Source organism: Bos grunniens, chromosome 28 (assembly GCF_055505025.1).
Source record: "Bos grunniens cultivar Pamir isolate PY7600 chromosome 28, Bosgru_T2T1.0, whole genome shotgun sequence".
Lineage (NCBI taxonomy): Eukaryota > Metazoa > Chordata > Mammalia > Artiodactyla > Bovidae > Bos > Bos grunniens.
In genome coordinates, this window is record NC_141192.1 from 31,921,850 (window position 1) to 31,938,867 (window position 17,018).

The 17,018-nt window shown below is 40.4% G+C and overlaps 1 protein-coding gene across 6 annotated transcripts in view; it reads right to left on the minus strand.

Moving 5' to 3' along the window:
• The window catches only part of BICC1 (BicC family RNA binding protein 1), a 349,716-nt gene that overhangs the window by 34,313 nt on the left and 298,385 nt on the right, over positions 1 to 17,018 (minus strand). For all 6 annotated transcript variants that reach the window (XM_086382458.1, XM_086382457.1, XM_086382455.1 and 3 more), the window contains 6 exons: positions 15,500 to 15,631; positions 12,885 to 13,071; positions 10,941 to 11,102; positions 10,137 to 10,333; positions 9,866 to 9,998; positions 8,902 to 9,058 (listed from right to left, as the gene is read on the minus strand). In XM_086382458.1, coding sequence (XP_086238584.1) covers positions 8,902 to 9,058; positions 9,866 to 9,998; positions 10,137 to 10,333; positions 10,941 to 11,102; positions 12,885 to 13,071; positions 15,500 to 15,631 — 968 coding nt within the window. The remainder of the gene's footprint in view (positions 1 to 8,901; positions 9,059 to 9,865; positions 9,999 to 10,136; positions 10,334 to 10,940; positions 11,103 to 12,884; positions 13,072 to 15,499; positions 15,632 to 17,018) is intronic.

Here is a 17,018-nt window from a genome sequence, read left to right on the forward strand (position 1 = left end):
ATGAGAGCAAAACTTTTCAATGTGGAAGCATTCCACTGTTTTGCATTTTTAAAACATGAACAGACTGCCTATTTGAAAAAATAAATGGAAAAAGAAAGTAAAGATAACACATGTGTTATCCTTAACAGTGCTATGGCAAGGGAGAACTATACTTAATATAAGTGAAAGAAATGAAAAGTCGTTCAGTCATGTCAAACTCTTTGCGACCCCATGGACTGTATATTCTCTAGGCCAGAATACTGGAGTGGGTAGCCTTTCCCTTCTCCTAGGGATCTTCCCAACCCAGGGATTGAACCCAGGTCTCCCACATTGCAGGGGGATTCTTTACCAGCTGAGTCACAAGGGAAGCCCAACAATACTGGAGTGGGTAGCCTATTCCTTCTCCAATGGATCTCTGGCTAGCATGTGAGACGAGTGCAATTGTGTGGTAGTTTGAACATTCTTTGGGATTGGAATGAAAACTGACCTTTTCCAGTCCTGTGGCCACTGCTGAGTTTTCCAATTTGCTGGCATACTGAGTGCAGCACTTTCACAGCATCACCTTTTAGGATTTGAAATAGCTCAGTTGGAATTCCATCACCTCCACTAGCTTTATTCGTAGTGATGCTTCCTAAGGCCCACTTGATTTCACAGGAAGGTGACCTTGCCTGAAATAATCCTTTCTTTTGTGGAAGACTTCCTTGTCCCTCCTTTTGGCTGCTTTACAAATGTTTTCTACAGAATTTTTGGAGCTTCTTTCTATTTACTAGATGGGATGCTGCTGATTCATGAATCGTTGAATAAAGAAAATTTGATCTTTAAACTGAGTTTACTTTTAGTTTTCTTTTCTTTTATTAACAGGTTTGATTGCCGTAATAAGACTAAAGGAGACTACCAGTAACTTTGGGCATGAGACATGGGTGTGGTACCTGCAAATCCTTTTCAGTTCTCTCTCTCTCTGTTTCTGAGGTCTGTAGGTAAGTTCCTTTCAGTTCTGAGCTCTGCTCTTTGCACTGAGCTCCCAATCTAATGGGCTTCCCAGTACAGGGCAAGTCAGCTGAATCTGGCAGATGGCTCTGCCTGGAGCTCAAGCCCCTACCCTTTACTTCAGACCATGACAGTCAATTAATTGGTGGAAACCCCCAGGCCTTGATTCTGTCCCCAGATCCATGTGGGAACTATATATGTGGAGCCCCTAGTCCTCAGTCCCCGTTTGTTGAGGTCTGCTGGTTCAGGTCTTTCCCCAGGCCAGGGTCCCATGGCAGGAATTGTTGGGGTGCACACAGGGCCTTTAAATGGCTGGGACACAGAAGAATCTTTTGGTTACTGCTGATTTAAGTTGTACGTGTTTGTTCATCTTGTTTTGTACAAGCTACTGCTATTAGGAATTTCTGTGGCCAAAAATTTGCAAAAATTAGTGGGCAAGAGTGAAGCCTTTAAAAGCTGATGAAGTACTCTCCACCTAACTCAAGGACTCCCGAGTTCAAATAAGCTGGTCACATAAGCTGTCTAGGTTAGCTTGACACCAGTTCATCCACTAGCCTCAAGAAGATTTCCATGCAACAAGGCTCACTGTAAAATACCACACAACCCCTAGGCCCACCGCACATATTAATGTGGCCCCCCCAAACCCAAAAAGGCTTAGCTGAAACAAACGGGATCCTTAATATCCAAAGAGTTAAGCACTCTACCTCCTGGTACGCTTGCTGATTTTACATCTAAGAACCATGGCCCTGGAAGCTGTAACTATCTATAAAAATGTCAAAGTGTTACTAAAGACAACCTGTAATTAGAATGGCCATTATGAGGAAGGTTCCAATTATATAAGATCATTTAAGAACTGCACTTAAAAGCAAGAGCTTTCCTGCCCCACTCCCCCCACAAAAAAAAAAGAAGGGGGGAAGGATACCTATTTTAATTGACATGCAGAATGCTCCAAAAGGCTTGAAAATTCCAGAATAGCTTCACTGAAAGATTCATTGCAAAAAGGCTAATGAAAAATTAAAGGTACGCAAGAGGTACCTAAAACAAGAGATAATATGACTGACTATCTGCTACTGCTCTCCTCTATACTTTTTTTTTTTTTTGGGCCATGTCATGCTGCTTGTGGGATTTTAGTTCCCCAACAAGGGATGGAACCCAGGACCTCACCAGTAAGAGCACAGAGTCCTAACCACTGGACCTCCAGGAACTCCCTATCCTCTTTGAGTACTCATTCTAGTAATCCTGTCTGAACTGTCTTTCCACTCTGAAGAGACTGCAAGACCACAACAAAAGTCCACCATGTTAGTGGTCGTGGGGCTTCTCGTCATGAAGCCCTTCTGTGTTCCCGGTTTCTTATATGTAGGGAACAGGCTCTGGCCTGTATGCTCTTCCCTGAGTTCCAAAGGGCAGATGTGAACAGTTGCTAATCAGGGGAGGAAGGGGATTCAGAGGCAGGCCAGCTGAGAAACAATACTGTGGCCTTGCGGCAGGGTCCTGGCTCCACCTCAATCGATACACTTAAGGACATCTATGAGTTCTTCTAGGGAACGAAAACCCTCAACAAACGCAAGACAAACTACTTGATGAAGCAGTCCTCATTTCAGGGGGAAACTCGTGGTTTGAGAGCCTTGACCAGAGAAGCTGGTTAGGTTAGGAAGCTCCTCAGGTTAGGAGACCACCTGAGGCGTTAAAGGAATGGAGGCCTACACACACCCTGATCCTTATCAGCAACCTGCCCTACAACTATTACTGTAAAACTCCTCACTAAACCCTCCCATGTTGGGACAGTTTTCCAGGGCACAAGCCTGAAGTGTCCTCTTTTGCCTGGCAAAGTAATAAAGCTATTCTTTTCTGCTTCACCCCAGCATCACTCTGAGATTCAATTCAGCCCTGGTGCACAGAGGGAGAGTTTTCAGCATCAGTAGACATCCTCATAGGAGGGTCTCTGTATGGGCCTTTCCCAAAAATAGATGAGATTCTGAGGGATTTTCTTGTAAACTGCTACATTATTCCCTTGAATAGCTAAGGGAAATTAAATAGAAATGAATGAAAAACTCTGCCAAATTCTGACAGACACTGGAGCTAACCTTCTATTTTAAACCCTCCTTGGAGCCCACAGATGAGATTCTCAAAAAACTGGCAGAAGTCAGCTAAGGGTGAGAATTCTTACCAGAGCCAGCACTCCTGGATCTGTGTGTGTAGTACCCAATAAAGAAAGGAAAATAAAATAATTTTTGCACTCTGGTTTGGAATAGCTTTTAAGTCCAAGGGGTTGTTCACCGCTGCCAGAAATATTTACTGTTTGTCTATACTGAAAACTGACGAGAGTTAAAAGTTTGTTTTTTTTTAAGCAAGAGAAGACTCTACACATGGACATCACCAGATGGTTGACACTGAATCAGACTGATTATATTCTTTGCAGCCAAAGATGGAGAAGCTCTAGACAGTCAGCAAAAACAAGACCGGGAGCTGACTGTGGCTCAGATCATGAGCTACTTATTGCCAAATTCAGACTGAAATTGAAGAAAGTGGAGAAAATCACTAGACCATTCAGGTATGACCTAAATCAAATCCCTTATGATTATACAGTGGAAGTGAGAAACAGATTTAAGGGACTAGATCTGATAGACAGAGTGCCTGAAGAACTATGGATGGAGGTTTGTGACACTGTACAGGAGACAGGGATCAAGACCATCCCCATGGAAAAGAAATGCAAAAAAGCAAAATGGCTGTCTGAGGAGGCCTTACAAATAGCTGTGAGAAGAAGGGAAGCGAAAAGCAGAGGAGAAAGGAAAGATATACACATTTGAATGCAAAGTTACAAAGAATAGCAAAGAGAGATAAGAAAGCCTTCCTCAGCAATCAATGCAAAGAAATAGAGGAAAACAATAGAATGGGGAAGACTAGAGATCTCTTCAAGAAAATTAGAGATGCCAAGAGAACATTTCATGCAAAGATGGGCTTAATAAAGGACAGAAATGGTAGGGACCTAACAGAAGCAGAAGATATTAAGAAGATACAACGAAGAACTGTACAAAAAAGATAATCATGATGGTGTGTAATCACTCACCTAGAGCCAGACATCCTGGAATGTGAAATCAAGTGGGCCTTAGGAAGCATCACTACGAACAAAGCTAGTGGAGGTGATGGAATTCCAGTTGAGCTCTTTCAAATCCTGAAAGATGATGCCGTGAAAGTGCTACACTCAATGTGCCAGCAAATGTGGAAAACTCAGCAGTGGCCACAGGACTGGAAAAGGTCAGTTTTCATTCCAATACCAAAGAGAGGCAATGCCAAAGAATGCTCAAACTACCACACAATTGCACTCATCTCACACGCTAGTAAAGTAATGCTCAAAATTCTCCAAGCCAGGCTTCAGTAATACATGAACTGTGAACTTTCAGATGTTCAAGCTGGTTTTAGACAAGGCAGAGGAACCAGAGATCAAATTCCCAACATCCGCTGGATCATCAAAAAACCAAGAGAGTTCCAGAAAAACATCTACTTCTGCTTTATTGACTATGCCAAAGCCTTTGACTGTGTAGATCACAATAAACTGTGGAAAATTCTGAAGGAGATGGGAATATCAAACCACCTGACCTGCCTCTTGAGAAACCTGTATGCAGGTCAGGAAGCAACAGTTAGAACTGGACATGGAACAACAGACTGGTTCCAAATAGGAAAAGAGTACATCAAGGCTGTATATTGTCACCCTGCTTATTTAATTTATATGCAGAGTACATCATGAGAAATGCTGGGCTGGAAGAAGCACAAACTGGAATCAAGATTTCCAGGAGAAATATCAATAACCTCAGATATGCAGATGACACCACCCTGATGGCAGAAAGTGAAGAAGAACTAAAGAGCCTACTGATGAAAGTGAAAGAGGAGAGTGAAAAAGTTGGCTTAAAGCTCAACATTCAGAAAACGAAGATCATGGCATCTGGTCCCATCACTTCATGGCAAATAGATGGGGAAACAGTGGAAACAGTGGCTTACTTTATTTTTCTGGGCTCCAAAATCACTGCAGATGGTGATTGCAGCCATGACATTAAAAGACGCTTACCCCTTGGAAGAAATGTTATGACCCACCTAGACAACATATTAAAAAGCAGAAACGTCCGTCTAGTCAAGGCTATGGTTTTTCCAGTGGTCATGTATTGATGTGAGAGTTGGACTATAAAGAAAGCTGAGTGCTGAAGAATTGATGCTTTTGAACTGTGGTGTTGGAGAAGACTCTTGAGAGTCCCTTGGACTGCATGAGATCCAACCAGTCCATCCTAAAGGAGATCAGTCCTGGGTGTTCATTGGAGGGACTGATGTTGAAGCTGAAACTCCAATATTTTGGTCACCTGATGCAAAGAGCTGACTCATTTGAAAAGACCCTGATGCTGGAAAAGATTGAGGGCAGGAGAAGAAGGGGACAACAGAGGATGAGATGGCTGGATGGCATCACCGACTCAATGGACATGGGTTTGGGTGGACTCCGGTAGTTGGTGATGGACAGGGAGGCCTGGCGTGCTGCGGTTCTTGGGGTCACAAAGAGTCGGACACAACTGAGTGACTGAACTGAAGGTGACCTGTAATCAGAAGTTGGTCAAAAACTGGAAGCTGATATTCAAAAGCTGATGGGAGTTTTTTTTAACACCTCTTCTCTTAAGCAAAATGAAACTACCTATGCACCCAGAGGGAAAGAAAAATGCTCTAAAGCCTTTGTGAAAGCATGCACTAAAATATTCAAAGGCAAACAGCTCTAAATCTAGAACACAGAAATCTTTAGATTTCCATCTTAGTTAGAAATCTTTTCCCTGATATATATATATATATTTTAAAGCAAATTAAGCACAATGTAGTTGGATGGGTAGCTCAAACTATAATGTCACTTAGGCTGCAATCCAATTTGGGGAAAAATTAAGAACAACTCTTTTTCCTTATCTTAGAAAGCTTTGCAAAACTAGGAACTTACTCACTATAACATCTCTTTCTTTTATCAGTCCTAAAACCTCCCCTATTTATCTCAAAAGTATTGTAGAAATTCTGGCCTTAGGAAGCCAAAGTCCTTGGAGGAAATTTTATTCTTTCCCTGTACCTCTGAGATGCAAATGTTGCATTAGAAACTTCTGGGATCATTTCATTCTTTTTAATGCTGAGTAATACTGTATATGTGTATTACATCTTCTTTATCTGTCTATGGGCATTTAGTTTGCTTCCATATCTTGACTTGTAAACACTGCTGCAGTGAACACTGGGGTACACGTATCCTTTCAGATCGTGTTTTTCTCTGGACACACGCCCAGGAGTGGGATTTCAGGGTCACATGGCAGCTCTATTTTTGGTTTTTAAGGAACCTCCATGCTGTTCTCCACAGTGGCTGTACCAGTTTGCATTCCCTCCTGCAGTGTAGGAGGGGTCCCTTCTCTCCACAGCCTCTCCAGCATTTGTTGTCTGTGGATTTTTTGATGATAGCCATTCTGACCTGTGAGGTGACTTCTCACTCTAGTTTTGATTTGCATTTTCCTAACAACTAGCGATGCTGAGCATCTTTTCATGTGCCTGTTGGCCGTCTGTATGTCCTCCTTGAAGAAATGTCTATGCAGGTCTTTTGCCCATTTTCTGAGGGGGCAGCAACATGGACGGACCTAGAGGGTGTCATACTGAGTAAAGCAGACAGACAAGGAGAAATATCGTATGACATCCCTTATATGTGGAATCTAAAAAAAAAAAATGATACAAATGAACTAAATTGAACTTATGGTTGCTAGGGGAAGGGACAGTTAGGGAATTTGGGACTGACATGTACACACTGCCACATTCAAAACGGATAACCAACAAGGACCTCCTGTTCAGCACATGGAACTCGTAATGTTCTGCAGCAGCCTGGATGCGAGGGGGCTTGGGGGAGAATGAATACGTGTATACATATGGCTGAATCCCTTCACTGTTGACCTGAAAGCACCACTACACTGTCAATCGGCTATGCGTGCACACATAGTCACTTCAGTCACGTCTGACCCTGTGACCCCACTGACTGTAGCCCACCTCTGTCCATGGGATTCTCCAGGCAAGAATACTGGAGTGAGTTGCCGTGCCTTCCTTCTGGGGATCTTCCTGACCCAGGGATCAAACCTGCATCTCTGTGTCTACCTCCACTGGCAGGTGGGTTCTTTACCACTAGCAACACCTAGGAAGCCCATTAATCGGCTATACCCAATATAAAATAAAAAGTTTAAAGTTTGAAAAAAAAACATAAAATTGATAACCCCCAGAATACTTCTGGGAGTTAATTCCCATCAAAAGATGAACAAAAGGGAAAGATCATTTGAAACATAGGTGGGCAAAAAAAATGTTAAGTGTCTTCCCCACCAATGCAGTAAAAAACTTCACCCTTTTGAGCAAACTTATTTCACTTACCAGAAAACAACTTAAATCCAATATTTTTTTTATGACTAGTGAAATTTTGTATTATTGTACTTGATTCACAGCAGTAATTTAAAAGTGGAACCCAAAAGGTCTCTGTCAATTCATGTGTGTCTATATATGTGCTGAGGGCTTCCCGGGTGGCTCAGTGGTAAAGAATCTGCCTATCAGTGCAGGAGATGTGGGTCTGATCTCTGAGTTGGGAAGATGCCCTGGAGAAAGAAATGGCAACCCACTCCAGTATTCCTGCCTGGGAAACCCCATGGACAGAGGAACCCGGTGGGCTATAAAAGAATAACAGAAGAGTTAGACACGACTTATCAACTAAACAACAGTGTATGTGTTAGAGATGTTCTGAATTTTCCGCCTACAGATGGTACTGCCAAAATTAATTTGTAAAAAAGCTCTATTGAAGTGGCTTTAAGAGAGTAAATGCTTACATAAATCAAGTAAATTGAATCCAGTAGTCCCCTTTAATCTGTGGTTTCAATTTCCATGGTTTTAGGTCCCTACCATCAACCTCAGCCTGAAAATATTAGAAGAAAAATTTCAAAAATAAGTCATAAATTTTACATTGTTTGCTGTTCTGAATAGTGGGATGAAATTTCTTGCCACCTCACTCTGCTCCATCCTGGGATTCCCCAACCATAAACAGTGTCATGGCTCCGCAATCCAGGGTCATGCTCCTTCTCCTGACGTATCATCAGAAACTCAGTAACAGCCTAACACTACACCACAACGCCTACATCACTCGCCTCACTTCACTTCCTCACAGGCATTCCGTCATCTCACATCATCACAAGACGACAGGTGAGTATAGTACAATTAGATGTTTAGAGACAGAGATCAAATGAGAGAGAGACCACATTCACATAACTCGTGTTGTTGCAAGTGTTCGTTAGTTTTTGTTAATCTCTAACTGTACCTAATTTATCAATTAAATTTTATCATAGTTATATACGCATAGAAAAAACAGAGAATATGTGGAATTCAGGACTATCCATGGTTTCAAGCATCCATTGCAAGTCTTGAAGCATATCCCCTAAAGATAAAAGGGGATTACTGCAAATGTAAATGATTAAAAGTTTTTCAATAAATTTGTAAAATAGTTTCTCTAAAATATTATTTGTAACCTAAAACCTTAAAGTTTTGCTAAATTAAATGATGGATAGTCACTAAATATCCAGATCCTTTTCAAATCAGATAAAACACTAAGATTTAGCATTCCATTTGCCATGGGATGCTGCTGATTCATGAACTGTTGAATAAAATCAATTTGATCTTTAAATTTACTTAGTTGAATTTTGTTTTATAATAAAGGTGAAGGTTACCAGATACTATTTCTTAATAAAAATTTTCAAAGTAAAAAGAGAAGGTAATTATAAAAAGAAATGAAAAAAAAAAAACACAAATACCAAATGCACTTAAACCAAAGAGCACTAACTAGTCAGTTTAACATATACCCAACCTGTTACACGCTTTCTTTTAAAGGATCAAGAGCTTCAAAATCAAGATACATACTGTAAGTGTGAGTTTTTCGTGCCTTGCAATAGTTCTACTGTCTGCCTCTTGGCACAGGCAACTTTGGAGGGACCCATCATCTGTTTCAAGTCACCAGCATTTCCAGAATGCGAAGGACTTCGAGGCATGCCTACTTCAACAAAAGCATCATTACAACCTGTAGAGAACAAGGAAAAAAAAGTAAAAATCCAGGGGACTTCCCTGGGAGTCCACTGGTTAAGACTTTGCCTTCCAATACAGGGGGTAAAAGGGTTTAGTCCCTGCTCGGAAAGCTAAGATCTCACATGCCTCGCAGCCAAAAGACCAAAATATAAAACAGAGCAGTACTGTAAACAAATACAATAAAGACTTAAAAATGGTCCACATCAAAAAAAGGAAAAAAAATCAAAATATCACCTTACTATCAACAATCACCTGCAATAGAAATTAATCCGATTCTGACTCTATGGAGACACAGCATTAACAGCTTTCAGCTACAGAGATGATACCTTAAATTAAGGCTATCTTAAAACTGCAAGATGAAATCTGAAAAGTAGACCCTCTTATTTTTTTAAAGATTGATAGAAATATATGGCAAAAACCACCACAATATTATAAAGTCTAAAAATTAGCCTCCAATTAAAATTTTTAAAAAAATAAAAGCAGGAACACAAATTACGGGTTACTTTGGGAAAAAAAAGATTAAAAAAAAAAGAAATACTCTACTTGGAAAAAAATTACACAGCAAATTAATGCTTTCCTGCTGCACAATTACAATCACTTTAATTTAGGAAGTTCCAATGGAATGGGAAAGTGCTATTTCACCATGTTCTTTGGAACTTTGTTCAAGATACTGTCCTCCTGCATCCTTGAGGCAGGATGAGTCATAACTAGTCAGCAAAACCAACTCAAAAATCACTGCATAGACTTTTACGATCCCTTTATCCAATCAACAGAGCAGGCTGAAGTTCAGAAGGAAAGATACCTTCCGTGGGGTTTGATTTGGGAGATGTCTGCTCAGATCCAGCTGTCTGCCGGGATGGATCACCATGATTCGCACTCAGCACTTTTTCTCCAAGTGATGAAGTGGATATTGCACCATATTTTAAATTTGGAGACTGAAATAACAGTAGAAAATAGCACAGAGATATGGTCACAATCCTAAAATTCATTTCAGGTAAAAGTTTAAATATGTTACCAGTGGTTTATCCCTTATGAACAGCATAAGTCACAAGCTTCTTGCTGAAGGGCATTACCTGTGTGTGTCCGTTTAAAGCAGCGGAGATTTTTTTGCCTTCTGCCTGCATAGTGTTGATATGGACATCAACAGGCGTCAAGCCAGGAGGGGGAGACGGAGCTGTGTGCCCATAAGTGGGTACTCCAGACAACAAAATATTGGTTAACGTGGCTTGGGCAGTGGATGGAATCATAAGGTGTGGTATAGCAGAAAAACCTACAACAGGATTTCACGAAGACAGGTATTAGACACGAAGCAACTCAGAATCAAGAAGCACTGTTTTGTTATTTCAAGTAACAACAAAAAAGTTACTTTTGTTGCTGTCAATGCTGAAGAAAATTCAATTCTGATACCTCCATTAATAGGTTTAACACATTACTATAAAAACATATGAGTATTAGAATGGAACAACATTTTAGAGAGTATTTAATCTAAGCTCTTCATTGTACAGACAAGGAAACTATTAATAGCTAGACTTTGCAAGTGCATTTGACTATTAAGCAAATTTTTCAGACATTCTAGAATCTGCATTTCCTAATTACTAGGTCAGTGACCCGCAGGTGTTTCTGCCATTGCTCTGTGTGCATCATGCTATTTTTCCTGATCTGCTTGTCACATCTGAAGATTACATATTACTTTTATGAAAAACTCACTGTTTAATTATGCTTCATTTTAACTGATTGACACTTTGGAGAATTTTTTGGCTGCAGTATGCTCTGAGCCATAATTTTTCCCTGAGGAAACGGAACCACTAGTAAATTTTACTTAAAAACCAATAATACCTAAGAATACACACCTTCGATTGTACTTAAATACTACTGACCTGTGGCACTCGATGTATTACCAAGTGGAGGTGCCCACAATGTGGGGCTGGGGGTGCCAGAACTCGGACTTTGCAAAGGGCTGACTGAGCTATTCAGAGCATTTAAGAGTGAGTTTGGGGTTGCCGAAGTGTTGAGAGATAAGGTGGTGGGTCCCAAAAGACCTGAAAAGATAAATATAAAGTCAATCACATAAATTCAAGATTGTAATATACAGACGGCATCGATATCGCCGTTAGGAACGCACGTTCATAGAATCTGATGTTTTCCAGTCATAAGGTATGAGTGACAGATTACCTTCTTTCAAATATTCACATGAAATACTGCATGATACACAGCTCCAACACTGGATCCTGTTTGTCCACAAACAGATCCAGAAACGGAAGGACAGGGGAGCTCAGACCAGGATAGACCCCAGGGCCTGGAGCACCACCGGCTGCTTTGCATGAATGAAATTGTGCTCAAGTGGTAACCCAATTTTAATTTCTCTGCGCAACTCACATGTCATCTGCTTTAAAAAAAAAAAAAAAAAAAAACCTCTTTCTAAACCACTTACAATTAGCAGTGAATTGGGAAATGTTTTCCTGCAACAGGACAGCTTCCTTTGGTTCATCTGCAGAGAGGCTGGCCTCCCTGAAAAAGCTTTCATACCACGTTTGAAAGAAGATCTCAGTTCCTGCCAAAGTGCCTGACTGGCATTTCCTGACTTACAAGCAGTGCTGTATTCTTACAACTCTGTTCAGCATCTCCAGTGGAAGGGACAGCTTTAGGAGATTACAGGCCAAGGGGGAAATTTTGTCTTTACTTCTAATGGTGTCTGGGCTACTTGGAAACTTCATCATATTATAACCACATTACATCTTTAAAAAGCTAGAATAGCTACTACAAAATTTAAAGACTGCTGAGAGATTTTTGTTAGGGCTTCCCAGGTGGCTCATGGATAAAGAATCCACCTGCCAATTCAGGAGACGCAGAAGATGTGGGTTCGATCCCTGGGTCGGAAGAACCCTTGGAAGAGGAAATGGCAACCCACTTCAGTATTCTTGCCGGGATAATCCCATGGATGGTGGAGCCTGGTAGGCTACAGTCCCTGGGGTCGCAAAGAGCTGGACATGATGGGAGTGACTGAGTATGCACGCACAAGAGTATTTTTTGTTTCAAATCAACACTGAGGCAGAATGATTTGTGAGGGTCAGTGCATTAACTTTTTATACACAAGCTACTTAAAATGTACAAAAAAGTAGTGAACCTAGAATAACTGTAATACAGCAATGAACTTTATCCAACAAAACGGGAATCTGTACATGAGACAGTTCGTATCACACCATGACTTAGGCTCACCCTGCTTTCTTAAAAAACTAAAGCACCAAGGTGATGTTTTCTTTCACCTTTCTCTTCTTTATCTCAGATACAAATGCAGGTCCATTCGCTTCCCGTGGTGGCTGCAGGTTTCCTTTGTGTCTGGACGAGGCAAAAGTCACCACTGGGAGTGCAGTTCCGCTTGCCTTCGCCTCCCCCTCTGCCCACCCCACATGCAGATGTGCAATTACTTTTTGTAAAGCAAACTGGATAATCTTTATCTCTAGGGACTGATGGCAATATTGCAAATGCAAGAAAGAACAAACACATAAATTATAGTCAGCCTGCTCACTTCACTCTCCATGGCATTCTTAATTTAGAAGAACAAACACAGCTACCGAAAATAAAACAGCCAGACCTTGATTATTTATGCAGAAATAAAAAGAATCTGGGTAACAGAAATCCAGAGAGTCTAACCAAAAAAAAACAAAACAGATTGATCCGAGTTGTGTTGCTTTTCACCTGATCATAGGACCTAAAGAAGGAAAAAGGAGCCTCTAAAATGTAGCCCCAGACAGTAGAAAGAAAGGGAACCAGATAAGCAATCCTCTGGTGACGGAGAAGGGCTGTAATAATAAATTTTATACCTAGTCCAGTGAGTCCAAGGCCTGCAGAAGCTAAGATATCCAGGCTGGGACATGCCAGGCCGGCGGGGCACGACGCTGGGGACGGGCTGGTTGCTATGGAAACCCCACTGCTTTCAAGTCCGAGGAGACATTTCCTTGCTTCATACATATTTAAGGCATTTCGCTCAACACTTTTCACAATCACAGACTATGAAAACACATAATGAGAAAGAAAAAAGTGACATGCAAGTAGTCTACAATGAATTGGGGAAGGGGTGAGAAAACAAGTATGATAATAAGAATTCCACTCAGGGTATGGATTAATGCTGCCTTAAAGTCAACTGCAAATTCTAACCACTTATTTCCCAAGTTTACTCCTTTCAGTAAAAGCATAAAAGGTTAATTACCACTTACTCGGTGTGTCCTCCATCCCAGGCACTGTGATGGAAGCTGCACAAATACTCTAATTCCTGCAGAACCTTACGGGTGAAATTATTATTCGTGTTCAGGGAAGACCCAAAGTCACAGGGCAGATGCAGGGGGTGCTAGAGGAGCCTAGGCCCGGCTGTCCTATAGCCCATTCTCGCTTACATCCTCTTGTCTCTACATTAAGGCTCCCCCCATTTATCTCAGCTTTTAAAAATCAAATTTGTCACCACAGATAGACTGCACGGTAATGATCATTTACATTTGACATTTACAGTCTACCAGTTAACGGACCTGGAGGTACCACTCTTCCTCGCTGATGACGTATCTATGGCAAAGCTTATGGCGAAATAAATTCCCAAACAATAAATCTTTTTTTCCTCAATGGACTCATCCAGAGAATTGGAAATCTGAACCCATGAGGGAAAGCCTCCAATGGAAAAGAAAGAAAATGTGTGGCTGACAAAGCAGTTAAAGCAGTGGTCAGCCTGGAGGCCAGGGAGGCATGATTAAAAAGCTCTGGGATGCGGCGAGGTTTCAGAGCTCTCATCTACCATTTTTCCCTGACCTCTGCTCACTTCTTGCTGAACTCCAGAACTCTTCCTGGGGCTGTCCATCTTCACATGCAAAGTCTCTTCTGTTTGCATCTTTTCATCCTAGTACTACTTACAGTGACTCTAGTCAACTCAAATACGAAGCTTCACAATACATAAAGTTAATGTCCTATTCTCTAATTTTAGACTCAATATAGCAAGCTCATTTAGAGTCAATCCTTCTTTTCCTTTAAAGTTTTCTTTGAGGAAGGCATGATTTTTTTTCTCATGTTGGACACTGACTACCACATTATTTGCATACACACACATATATAACAATACATATTTTTATATATGTGCCATATGCATATTTGATAAAATTCATAGTTTAGAAATTTTAAAGGCACGACTGTTTGGTGTTTTATCTACTATAATAAAAATATATGTTATCATTTAGTATACATTGTTGTGTAACTTGTTTTTTTTTCACATTTTTAAAAATTTATTTTTAACTGAAGGATAATTGCTTTACAGTATTGGGTTGATTTCTGCCAAACACCAACATGAATCAGCCATAGGCATACCCATGTCCCCTCCCTCCTGCGCATCCCTCCCCACCTCCCTCCCCATTCCACCCTCTAGGTCATCGCAGAGCGCTGGTGTGAGTTCCCTGAGTCATACGGCAAATTCCCACTGTCTATTTTCCATATGGTAGTGTATGTTTCCATGTTACTCGCCCCACACGCCCCGCGCTCTCCTCCCTCCCCTCGGGCCATGCGCGTAAGCCTGTTCTCTGTGTCTGCATCTCCACTGCTGCTCTGCAAACACGTTCATCAGCACCATCTCTCTAGATTCCATATGTATGCATTAGTGTGTGATATTTGTTTTCCTCTTTCTGACTTCCTTCTTCAACTTGCTTTTCTTTATTCAACACCACTCTTGTCGATTAACTTCTGATACAAAGGTTTCCTTAGCACATATGACTAGAAACAGAATCACTGGTGGTAGAATATCAGTGTTTTTGTGATCAGATGATCACAAACTACTTTTAAAGTGCCTGGGCCAACTTACCCAGTTTAACGCAGGAACATTTCTCTTTCCTCATATCCCTACCAGCACTTAATATCATCAGACTTATCCCATTAAATTTTTGACAGCACATGTAATTACTGAAATTCTGCAACATCTTAAAAGAGAAGCTCCAAGAAAGCTGAACTAGGAACAGAAAGCGAATGGGTGGGCACCTATTCTTCAAACCTCCAGGCCAGCACAGTGGCTCACAAGTAGTAAATAAACCAAGCATTTTTAAAACTGCTTTGGATCTGTATACACATGTGGACATAACACAACATTTAGCCTTACCAACTCTGTGGCAACTTAGTAAAGCTTAAAGTTACCAGATTGCAAATTAAGAAAAAAAAAGTTTCCTTCCCATATATGTAATTAAAATACTGGTCACAAATAGACTCCAAAAACCAACACATATATAAAGAAAATGATCAATAACGAATGCTGTTACAAATTTGCCTTTATATAAAGTAAAATATAATATGTAACAGTGTCTATTATATAGAAATCAAGTGCCATGTATATGCAGATATTCATTTATATGAAAATCACACTATATTGAATGTGATATGATACTTGGTTCTCTTTGGGCCCAGACTCTGAACCCACCTTGCTTGGCTGTTTTGGCTTTGGTTTAATACTGATGAAGACATCGAGCTGTTCCATCAGCTGAGCAATGAACTGTGGATCGACTTCAATTTCTTCCTTCATATCAAACATCAGCACAAGGGGGAGACAACCCTAGAAAATGCCACAGTGGAAAGTGTGGGCGGTAAAACACTGTTTGTTTATACATCCAATAATTGAGCATGCCTACAGATAGCACAACATTTTATAGATTTAAAGAATAAGAGTCCCTTTGCTGTCCACTAGAAACTATCAGGCTGTTAATCAGCTCTATTCCAATACAAAATAAAAAGTTTAATTAAAAAAGAATAAACCAAAGTGTCAAAGCTAAATTATATACCTTCACATAGCTTAGAAGGCTGGCGTGGAAATAATATTGAGGGGTAGAAACTATCTTCTGGATGATGGAAATAAGTGTCTTGTGTTTCTCTTTCTGGTCATGAATTTTTTTTTCCCTACTCTCCACCTTGGAAAAATTCTTCCATTTTCTGACTTCAGCTTTGTTGGTGGTGCCAGAAACTATAATCTCAACTACATGAAGGGCAGTAATCTTGTGGTCTGGCTCAAAGACTTACAGTGGAGGCTTTTCACTGTCTCCTGAATGAAATCTAAACATATATCAGCATTTTAAAATCTCCACATTTCCACCCAGCTTTGCTTGTGCAGTCACAGGTCTCTCTGGGTATGTCTGCCCCTTCTCCAAACTACACCAACATATGGACAGTCTTTGCAACAGATTCTGTTCCTCGGTATCTTAACTCATCACAAGGCTTCTTTGCCAACCCAAGTCCTACTTCTCCTTTGATGCAGCTCAAACCTTACCTCCTTCCTGGAGGAAACTGCTACTATCAGCCTTTCCTGTAACTGTCTCACTGTGTCTTCAGCATAGCAGCGTTTAGCACTTGTACTTTTTCTCTGATTCTTTCTTCCTGGCTCCTCATCTACTGAGTATAGGAACTACATCCCACATTTTTTGTGATGTACAGATTGATGGATTTGTACATAAGTATTGGAAGAAGTTACTGTCAAACATAACAGAATTAAAAAGAAATCACCATGTTCCATTTCTCTTCTGGATAAGAGATGTTTATAAGGATGTTGCTATAAAAAATGGTGATACTACTTAAAATTCAAGTTAAAGCCTTTTAATTTCTCTCTCAATCTTTCAGTATGGTGCTGTAATAATAATATGTCTCATTGGATACCTGTATTTTTGTCAGGTATGAGCACAGTATGAATATGAATTCATAACAGTGCTGATCGCTTGAAAATTTCACTGAACTCAGTATCTAAAGAACTTGAAAAGTATGAAAAAAGAAAGTATGAAGAGTAATCATAATAATCTTTGGATACAAATATGCTGTCTAACTAGCAGTATACTAAAAGTAGCCTAAGTAAGCTTAGCTAAAAAAAAAATCATTCACAATGAAATTAATTTCGTAAAATAATATATCATAATTCTTAGTGATTATAACAAGTTTTCATCTGTCAGAGGAATGGA